General features: G+C 34.6%; 1 protein-coding gene across 1 annotated transcript; it reads left to right on the top strand.

The window, feature by feature from the left end:
* The first annotated feature begins 2995 nt into the window (after nucleotides 1–2995).
* Nucleotides 2996–10152, top strand: LOC114307584 (uncharacterized). Its single transcript, XM_028252985.2, has 3 exons — nucleotides 2996–5788; nucleotides 9291–9675; nucleotides 9796–10152. Exons 1-2 carry the CDS (start codon nucleotides 3121–3123, stop codon nucleotides 9644–9646), a joined length of 3024 nt encoding a protein of 1007 aa, XP_028108786.2. The 5' UTR covers nucleotides 2996–3120; the 3' UTR covers nucleotides 9647–9675; nucleotides 9796–10152.
* Nucleotides 10153–11889: the final 1737 nt, after the last annotated feature.

The following is an 11889-nucleotide window of genomic DNA, read 5'->3' on the forward strand; positions in this document are numbered from 1 at the left end:
TTATAAGAAAAAATATATATTTTTTTCATTTAGTTTCTTTCACTTCACTTTACAATTATAGTTGATTAAATTTTTTCTATCTAATCAATCTTTTTGTCAGTTAAAAAAAAAAAAAATTTGCTTGGGCTCTTTCCAACTTTACAGTAATTCTTTCTAATCAATGGTTTATCAGTCCAAAAAAATTTGGAAAAATTGCATTTCAGTGACGTGTTGACTAAAAAATTGCAAAATCATGGAGGGTGCAAATCAAAAATAGAAGGGGTGCAACTCTTTATTTTGTCTACATTCCACCGAAATGTAATTTTCCAAAAAAATTCCTGTGATCCTCTTTTTACTAACGTGTGCATAGGTTCAAACTTTACAGCATTAGTTAATTCAAGAGTCTTTTGCTGGGATGGACTCAAAATTTTATCATATAGCAAGTCAACGTAAATAAAAGATATGAATTACAACATCAATTCCTATAGGTATAAAAAATAAAAAATAAGCTGAAAACATATATAAATAATATGTTTTCTTGTATTCAGGTTGAATTACAAAAGATGTCAGTTATAAAATAATTTATATACTAAAGGCATTTTGAATTGTGCTCAATACTTTTTATGTCATTAAAAATAGAATAATACTAGGTATCATGAAAAATATATCATGAAATGTTTCATGAAAAATTTTCATCTTTTGATTAGTGTGTGGTGTTTTCTTGTATGTGTAATCTAACGATACAGAATCTTTCATGATACGTAGCATTACTCTTAGAAACATCTATAAGAGAACTGATATTAAAACTAGGAATAATGCCTCTCTCAATTAATGTGATTAAGTTACTTGTGGACTCTTCTTCCACATTATTCTCTTCTTTATTGTCTAGGGCTTGTAATCAACACTAATTATATGAGAAACTATTCCTTCCGTTAAATTTTGTCTAAATTTTTTGTTTTTATACTTTGACCTGTTTCATAGATATATAGGGGAAGACCATTGATTTTTTTAAAAAAAATTTAAAAGGGATCTACTGCTTTAAATTAAAAAAAAAAAAAAAAAGCCTTAGTGGAACGAGCTTATATAATTTGGAGATAATTAATAACTAATACCACTATATTAAAAGAGTTTTTTGAAATCGTAGGGTTCCATCACCCCGTCTTGTCTCGAATCCATTAAGGTCTTGTTTGTTTGGACGGATATGGCCTTACGATTGGACTAATAATCTAAAAAAATGTATAATTTGATGTTTGATTAAGAAAATTAGAGTCCGGATTAATAGTTTATTTGCACATAGTGTCCCCTATATGGAGAATTATTGAATCACAAGAAACGATAGGATACAAAATAAAAGATTAAGGAGATATTGGGCTAATTAGCTAAATTGTGAAATTGATAAGATATTGTCAATCCTTCCTCATAATCCTAAGTCAATCAAAACATGGAATATGATATACAATCCAAATGGATTGATAATCCTAAGACTGACAATTCTAGGTATGCTAATCTTATTCAATCTAATCCGCTCAAACAAACATGACTTAAGTGAACTCAACTAATCCAATTTTGGCTCGTTGGCTCACTGCAGGCCCTATTTTGGTAATCTAATTAGATGATTTTTTTTTTTTTTTTTAATATATATATGTCTTATTGTGCAGACTATTCACAGAAAAAATAAAATAAATTAGATTGATATGATAATTGTAGCTCATAATTTAATCATATTTGCATTTAAAAAAAATAAATGACAAGCTCAACCATAATTTTTGCTACAAATTGGTATAAAACATCACAAATATTGGTAATTTTCTTACAATGTATCATTTTTAGAGATGACACAACATAATTTCTTCAATATTGATATATTAAAAAACGTTATTATTTAAAATTTTGAGTGTTGTTATCCTTTTGCATTTAATAAATAGTTCTCTTAGTTTGATAAAGAGTATTAATGTTTTTTCTATTTTAATTTTACATTAATTTTTTATTTTTTATTTTCATAAAGAGGTCCGCACTTAAAATTTGTCCAGTGTTATACACTCTCTCTGTTAGTTTAGACAAAAAAATGTAACTATTATAATTTAGTCTAAAATTACAAGGGAGTTGTTTGGCTATTTTTAAACCATAAGGTGTAAAATGCTCCAACCTTAAACCACTAAGATATAAAATGAATTTTGTTATAAAAATTTTGATCCTTGAACAATGAATGAAAACTCTACCCTACACTGTATATTCATCGTCATATAATGTAGAAATGACTTATTCTTCTCTCCCTTAGGCCTTGTTTGTTTTAGTCTGAAAGTGATGAAATTGGACTAACAATTTCGTGGATCTCATATTCTCCAATAGAGATAAACTTATTCACGACACAGCCGTGAATAGTTCCTTTATGGTTTTTCAATTAATTTTACTCGTGGAAATTCTTTTCGGTTAATGAGATTCTTGAACTTTGTTACCCATAGCAGGAAATTAATTGTACTCCAGTGAAACCTATTGGAAAATTATAAAATTGTGTTTGAATTATAAATTTATTTAGTAATTTGAAAAAAGAAATGGAAAAGGTGAAGCAGCTAAATTTGCCTCATCTTTTTTCTTTTTTCAAATTCCTCCTTAAATTCATGATCCAAACATAGTGTAAAGAAATTATTCACAGTACATCCGTGAATAAGTTTATCTCTTTGTGATAATATCATGGGACTACGAATCTCTTCCAAGGGGTATTAGCAATCCCATGAGGGGTTGTGTTTCACAGTCCAATCCCTTGAGATCGAGATTGGACGTAAAAATATCATTACATCCGCACTTTACAAAAATAATAAAATTAATTTTATATATTAAGGACTTTTACATAAATTTATAGATTAAATGACAACCAACTAATATTACCATACTCCTATACAAACAAATAAAATTTATTTTTACATTTTTAATGACACTAATAATCCCCTCATTCAATCCTATCGTACTAATAACCCATCCAATCTGGCAAACAAACTTCGTTACTTTAGGGGAGGTGTTTCAGTGGTTCTTTCTCTAACAGAAGAAGAAGTATACTAACTTTTCTTTGCTTTCAAACATACAACAATAAATTCAGTATCATATATATACACCATTTCATGGTGCTGGATTCATCAGAAAATCATGGCAAATTGGCTTATTATTTTCTTCACCTCCATTGTGTGGTGGTGTTGCTTTGGCAACACCCCTGCCACTTGCTTGCAAAATGAGACAGATAGATCAGCCTTGATTGCTTTCAAGTCTGCCATTGATCAAGACCCATTTGGGGCATTGAGATCCTGGAATGATTCAGTGCACTACTGCGATTGGAATGGCATCTTGTGTAGTCATCGACATCCCAATAGAGTCGTGATGGTGAGACTACGGTCGCAAGGCCTGGTGGGATCACTCTCACCTCATATTGGAAACCTCTCCTTCCTCAAAAGCCTCATTCTTCAAAACAATAGCTTCCATGGCCCAATCCCACAAGAGATTGGTCGCTTGTTTCGACTTCGAAACATTTCACTCAGCAACAATTCATTTCATGGTGAAGTACCCACCAACTTTTCCCAATGCTCAAATCTTGAAATCCTTAACTTGATGGACAACAACCTAACCGGAAACATCCCAGCCGAGTTAGGATCTTTGTGGAAGCTTAGACTTTTAGGCTTAACTATTAACAAGATTTCAGGAACCATCCCTCCTTTTCTTGGCAATCTTTCCTCTCTTACCCAACTTTCCTTAGGACGATGTGCTTTGCATGGAGAGATTCCAAAGGAAATTGCCCAACTTCAAGGCTTGATATTGTTTTTTATCTCTGAAAACAATATAGCTGGCGAGGTTCCTTCAAGCATTTACAACATCTCCACTCTGTCTTGGTTTGAAATTTTTGATAACCAACTTCGTGGAAGCATTCCTCCTGATATAGGCTTAACCCTACCCAATCTCAAGCTTCTTTTTCTTACTGAAAATAAGTTCACAGGACCACTTCCTATTTCATTGTCAAATGCTTCCAAACTTCAACAGATAGGCTTTGATTATAACAACTTTGTGGGGCCAATGCCAAGAGATCTTGAAAGACTTTTAAGTCTACGAAAGTTTGGCGTTGGTGAAAATTTGTTGCAGGATGACCTCAGTTTTATTTCATCACTAACGAATTGCACGAGTTTACAAGCGTTTAGCGTTGGCGGCAATTTTCTCAGAGGTCCGGTGCCCGAGTCCATAGCTAATCTCTCTTCCGAGGTTAGCATAATTAGTATGGAGGACAATGAAATATATGGAAGCCTACCATCAGGTATTGGGAACCTCCTCAATCTGAGTATCTTTGATATGGCAACGAATCATCTTAGTGGCCCTATTCCTACCACCATTGGGAAACTTCATAATTTGCACGGACTTTACTTAGGCGTAAACTATTTCACACAATTACCATCTTCAATAGGTAACTTGACTTTGCTAAATGATCTCTACTTGGTTCAAAACAAAATCCATGGAAGCATACCTTCAAGTCTCGGCAACTGTCAGAACTTGTTGGATTTAAATCTTGCTCATAATAATTTCCATGGCTCAATACCCCCTGAAATTATGAGTCTCTCTTCCATTTCAATTTCCTTCAACTTATCTTACAATGCGTTGACTGGTTCTCTTCCATTAGAAGTTGGGTCTTTGAAAAATCTTGCAACATTAGATGTGTCCAATAATAGATTATTAGGATCTATTCCGAACTCTCTAAGCAATTGTTTGAGCTTGGAATGGCTTCATTTGGAAGGTAATTCATTTGAAGGTGAGATACCTCAAAGTTTAAGAGAGTTAAGGGGTTTACGAGAGTTGGACCTTTCACGCAACAATTTATCGGGGTTGATCCCAAGTTATCTAAGTGAGCTCCACTTAGAAAAGTTGAATATATCTTTTAACAAGCTACATGGGCGAGTTCCAATGGAAGGAATTTTTCGAAATGAAAGTGCTATTTCGGTGGTTGGTAATAATGATCTATGTGGAGGCATTCCATACTTGCGTCTTCCTCTCTGCCCATCATCAAAGTCCAACAAGAATAAGCTCTCTCGCAAGATAAAAGTGATACTCACTGTTGTGGTTGTTCTTGTGTTATGTTCAATTTTGTTGGTTTGCTTATTCATATTCCTTCATTGGCGACGTGTTTCAAGAAAGAAGGCCTTTTCCGTGCCATCACTCAAGCACCATCTGTTACGGGTTTCTTATGCAGAACTTTTGAAAGCTACTGATGGATTCTCAGAGGACAAGCTAATTGGTGTTGGGAACTATGGTTCTGTTTACAAAGGAATTCTTGATCAAGTTCAGATAATAGTGGCAGTAAAAGTACTCAATCTCCAACTCAGAGGAGCTTCTAAAAGTTTTATGTCAGAATGCAAAGCACTAAGAACCATAAAACATAGAAATCTCTTGAAAATTTTGAGCGCTTGTTCTAGTGTGGATTTCCAAGGTAATGAATTTAAGGCATTGGTATATGAGTTTATGGCCAATGGAAGCTTAGAGAAATGGTTGCATCATGATGGAATCAAAAATAATGGACAAGAAGAAGAATCCAGAAATCTAAAGTTGATTCAAAGGCTAAACATTGCCATAGATGTTGCTTCTGCAATTGAGTATCTTCACTGTCACTGTGACTCAATAATTATTCATGGTGATCTAAAGCCAAGTAATGTTCTTTTGGATGATGAGATGATCGCTCATGTTGGAGACTTTGGGTTAGCCAAAATTATTATTTCAAATGAGGTGGTACAACATCAGAGCAATTCAACTGCAGTAAGGGGAACTATAGGCTATGTTGCTCCAGGTATGGGTTCTTTATAATCCCTATAATCATGCAACCACAAACGCACGAGAAGAAATTTAACATTACCCTTCCTACATATGCTTACTATAAAGACGTACATTTCTTTTGATATCCTATTTTAAGAGCTCTTTGACACACATGCCAATGACTGCCCCCTGATATGTTGTATAGCTTTGTCATTTTAGCCATTCTTGGGTGTGTTCTTGCCTGGCTTGAATGGATTGTCGAACTAGAATTGCTTTTGAACTGTATTTTTGTTAGTTAGTAGTTACCATCAAAATGCCTTGGATTATGACCAAATCAACTCTGAGTTCAATCTAAATGCAACCATTTTGATCTTATGGAAATTTAATTGTGCTTGATGTCATCGGCCGGATTGAACTTGTCCATAAACCTGAACTTATTTTCCTTTTTTTTTTATCTAGTTAGGATTCTAGTGTGTAATTTTAAGCACATCGAGACCCACCACTTTTGCCAATGTGAAGAATCCAACATTTATATCTTATAGCATTTATTAGTTGTAACATATTCCAAAAGCTTACTAAGATTGTCTCAATTCTAGAAACGATGTAATAAAGAACTATTTTTACTGGTTAGATTCATATAAGTCATATGGAATATTTGGAAAAAGATGAAAATCATGGAACAAGCAATCAATTCCTAAGGGAATTAGGGTGACTTGGTGTATTGTTTAGTCAGAGAGATTTATTGTTGGATTCACATTGGTATATATATCTTCAAAATGCTGGTAATAAGCCAAAAAAATAAATTCTCACATGTATAAAATGGGTGGGTGGGGACTGTAAATCCTACCCACCCCCCTTCCCTCACAAAAAGAAAAAAAAAATTGAAATATTGTGCTTTCGTTTTTTATTCCAAAAAATAAAATTTGAAATATTGTTGATTCATCTTCTTGTAACCTTGTTATATTGGCATTTTTGTAACGCCCTCAAAATAACGACATTAACCCATCAGATAAGACATGCATTTACATACAAACCAACCACATTCTTTTATTCATTAGAGTTCCATATACATATGTATTACATGTTAACATCAAAACAAAATGCCATACGGGCTTACAGCTTTCCAAGTTAACACTTGGTTACAAAAAAAGGGTACTAACTCGTTTACACATTAAGCCCTTGGCTTGAAGTTACATATAATACATCAAAAGTTAAGCGACAAAATATGTCCGCCTCTAGCCTCCCAGCTATGTCCTTGGAGGTGGCATGCTTCCTGCACCTGAAAATGATATTCCCATATAGGGTGAGCCACAGCCCAGTAGAAATACACTAAACCAACCATGAACAATGACTAAAATATTAGCAATTGATAGATGGCCAACACTGATACAATCACATAAATCACATATTTATGTCAACCGACTAATGAGTCCAAGTCACTTTTCATTTTCCCTTTTTCAACGGATAGGCATATAAGCACTACCCACATTCTCAACAGATACGTATAACAACAATATCCACAGATAAGCATATAAGCTATATCCACATTCTACAACAGATATGTATAACAACAATATCCACAGATAAGCATAAAAGCTATATCCACACATCACAAAGATAAGCATATAAGCTCTATCTTCACTTCTCTAGACAAGCATATGAGCTGTATCTACGGAGTTCATCCCCTATCTTCTCTCAACACTATCCGGTTTAGAGGTACATCCCCTATCTTCCCCTAAACCGCGGAGTACATCCCCTTTCTCCTCCTCTACACATAACGTATACAAACACATGGGTTCTATATACAAACACTCAATACATATAGTTAATGTATTCTATCAACCGTCAAGTTCCATGACACACTTCATAGATTAGTTTCAGTTTGCCTAATCATCATGCATTGTCTACAACAATCACGACTATCCTCCACCGATAGCCCAAAGCAGTTATTTCTAAACAGAAAATAAATGCACAATGGATATTCAATCAACATTTCATCTCCTCATTCCTCACAATTAATCATCCCAATTAATTAAACAATGTAATTAGGTCGATTCCCATAATTAACATTTCAACCCTTAGGTCCCATTTTCATCAATGATTTAACATTCATTCCATTTCTCTATGCCAAACATGCATCTAGGTTTATTATGAATAAAACCCTAACTTTTGTAAAATTACACAAAAGCCCCAAACTTTCACAAAATTACCAAACCAACCCCAACATCTCAAAATACCAAAATTTAAAGACAAAATCCATAGAGAGGAGTAGGATATCCCTACCTCAAATTCGGAGTCCCAAAGGAGAAGACGACAAAACCCAACGTGCTCCAAAACCCGAGATTTTCAGATTAAAATGTAGCCCTCGACGATCAACAACTTTTTTGTAAAGGCCAAAGGTGAGCAAATCACTCCTACTAGATCAAAACCTAGAGAGAAGGTAGAGTCTAGAGTGAGAGGCTCAACAATGGTGATTTTGGAAAAGTAAGAGAGAGAAGAGAAAGTAAAAAGTGATTTGAAAAGTCACAAATTTCGGGACTTAAACCCAGTCTCCCGCTCGAGCGTAAAACACCCCGCTCGAGCGTCACTCACAGACTCCCGCTCGAGCGTCCAACCTCCCGCTCGAGCGCAGAATGCACTCGCCGAGCACTTTTGCAGAACCAGGCCTCCGCTCGAGCTCCCAACCCTACGCTCGAGCGGCCACTCACACAGCTCCGCTCGAGCGGCCAACTCCACGCTCGAGCGTACAACACTGCACAACAAATACTGGATGGGTGTATTCCCCGCTCGAGCGCCAACACCTACGCTCGAGCGGACAGGCCAAAAATCTGGGCAACTAGTTTTGGTTTCTAAACTCAACCAACCTGAAACAAATCCGCCCAACACATCCTATAACTCAAATACGTAGTAAAAAGGATGTAAACAAGGTAATAATCAACTACCAACATCCACGGACACATGTCCGGATCACTATACAACAAGGGTAAACCCGGGATCGCTATAATTTGCCTATATATCCCAAAGACTAAGTCGATCCAACTTGAACAACCTTTTTTGTGAGTACAACTGATGGTAAAGCACACTAGTTTTTCTAGGCCGTCTAATGTTTGACAAAAAAATATTCAAATCATTCATTGAATTTGCACAACCAATGATGGAAACTCTTTGTAAGCCATCACAAACTCTCTGTGACTCCATTTTTGGAAACTTACAAATTTGATTACGAAAGAAATGTCCATGCTTGACTCATTTTGTTTGATTCAGTCAAAAGCCAATTTATTTTTTTCAGTAGAACATATTACATTCAGTTTTGTTTTCATATTCTGTGTTCCCAATCTCACACATGTACAAACACAAAAAATTGAAAAATTGTTATTGACATATTTGAAAAGGCAACATTATGCCCTCAGCAAGATTGTTTCTTCCAACTACAGTTGGGTTATATTTTAAAAACTATTTTACTATTACAACTATGTGAATTAATCAGACTCTCAATTTGCAAACTGTTGGGTACTAACACTTAAATCAATTTGCAGAGTATGCCATGGGCAATAGGGCTTCCACAATAGCCGATGTGTATAGCTATGGGATTCTTCTCTTGGAGATGTTTACAGGTAAAAGACCAACTGATAAAGTATTTAAGGATGATCTAAATCTTCATATCTTGGTTGAGAGTGCTTTGCCCGACCAAGTGCCGAAGATTGTGGATCCCCGCATTCTTTCAGAACACGAGCCAAGAAGTTGGCTTAAAGACAATCTGGTTTCTGTCTTGAGAATTGGAGTTGCATGTTCAATGGAATCACCAAGGGATCGAATGCAGATTCAAGATGTAGTTAACGCATTACGTAAGATAAAAAAAGTTTGTGAAAATAATGGGTTGAGACAAGACTAGGAAAATCTTATCAAACATGAAATCCAAAGGTGTGTCTCCCAACAACTCTCTTCCATATATGTGTGCATGACAAAATAGATTTTACCCTATCCGAAAATTTAAGTTCGATTTCTCATAATTTTCTTTTGGGTTTCAATTTGTTTGTGTAGGAAATACAAGCAAATAAAATCATGCTTATGACTGCCCTATTTTCTCTGAGGATGCTTAGGGGCTACAATCTATATGTTGGTGTGATCCTTACGTTGTCTTCATCAGCTGTGCGTTCAATAAATAACTTCGACTTTACTTCTCATGTGGAGTTGTAAAATTTGTTGATGTGGGATGATTTAGAGTAAGTTTATATGTCTGTAACTTTTCCTTTTCTTATCTTGTTTATGATCTTTCGGGTGTAATGTTAGCACTTCACTAAATTACTTGTCATCATTTCATTAGTATATTTCTAAGTTTCATTTGTGGTTCTTGAAATTCAAATAAGCTAGAGATAAAGCTTCTCTGCTTGTCCGATTTTAGTGTAGTTTTTGTTTCTTTTGTGATAGTGGTTGTGTTTGGGGTTTTCATGGTTATAAGTGCAAAAGGTGTTGGCACCTCATATCACCCTTCTTGTTCCATCACCCTTCATGGTTGCTAGTAGGCTTTATCTCTAGATAAAATATTATTGTAATTTTGATCAAAGAAAAATTTGGGTTCTCTTTCAAATCGTGGCTTAAAGCCACTACTTGAGTGACTTAGGCCTTGGGTCGGCCCGAGAGGCAGGAGGGGGCATTAGTAATGGTTCACTTGAATGGTGTGTGGGTGCAAAGGGGTTTGACTTAAAAATGAGTGTAATAGCCGTATCGTATAATTATTAACATGTAATATTATCATTCAATAATAAATTATCACATGGTATGATAAATACTATTTAAATGTAATTATTAGATTCAATATAATTTAATAACTATCACATCTGATACATAATATTTATTACATTTACATATGATGATTTATTATATTAAATAATAATATTATGCATTTAATCATAACGAGATATTAACATTATACTAAATTATTAAGGGTTTGCTCTTAGTCCACTTGAATTGTGTGTGAAAGAGAGAACGCAAGCGTCTTCACCTTAATTGTCTTAAAATAAGTTTCTATTCATCAGTTGAGGGCCTTTTTCTAATGCTACCAATTTCACACATTTTTTCTTACTGAAATATGACTATGTTGAATTTTAAATGACCTTGAATCTCCCTAGATTGAAGAGGCTAGTGCTTTTCGTTTTTGAATTAGGACCTTAAATTTGCATGGACTAGTGTTTGGGTGTCATGACAACTAAAAGTTTTTACATTTTGTTGGACCTTTGGAAATTTTGTGCTTTTAACTAATAACCCGAAAGCTGCACTGTTGACTTGAAATTTGGCACTGAAAGAAAACTGTGCCTCAAAAAATCACTACAAGAAGTTTAAAATATAAGCAAGTAATAAAAGAAAACTTATGGAGTATATAGAAGTGTTTGCTTCATTTTGTACAGAGTGAAAAATCAAGTTGCCGATTCATTTTACTTCATTGCCTTTGATAAGGATCCCTGAAATGAGGCTAATTTCTATTCTAAAAAATTAAAATTATGGACAAAAAAGTAGTATTACATGATGAAAAATGTTAGTATTTAGAGGTTCAAAAAACAATGTCCAATTCAGCTTAAATTGGAGGTAGCAGCTCAAGATGCAGGGGGCATTGGGTATTGAGAACGTTTATGCTAGGATCTGCTAAATATTAATGAGATCACTTGCCACTAATTTTTTTTTTTTTTGATCGGCGAAAATCAATAATTAGTTATTATATTAGCAACTTGGGAGAGTTGAACCCCCAATATCAATATACATCTCTCTCTGACTATAGACTTTCCCTTTTACTAATCAAATAAAAGTGAGGAAGACGTAGTATCATTGATTTATTTGACAAATAGTGTCGTGGGTCAATTTTATTGATGGCCCAAATCATTGCTTGGTTGTATTCACTGTGAAAAGGAATACAATGAAATCTATACTTTTGAGTAATGATACATAGCTCTAATTTGAGAGCTCTAAATGGAGCTCTAGTGAGGTGGAAGAGAGAGAGAGAGAGAGAGTAGAGAGAGATAGAGAGAGGAGTGTGGGTCCTACCTTCACATGGGTACTCTCCACATCATTAGAATTGCGTTAGAGCTCTCAAATTAGAGCTCTCAAACATTATTGTATACTTTTATACAAAATGATTTGGTT

The sequence above is a fragment of the Camellia sinensis genome, chromosome 9 (assembly GCF_055761805.1).
Source record: "Camellia sinensis isolate YWXY chromosome 9, ASM5576180v1, whole genome shotgun sequence".
NCBI classification, from domain to species: Eukaryota; Viridiplantae; Streptophyta; class Magnoliopsida; order Ericales; family Theaceae; genus Camellia; species Camellia sinensis.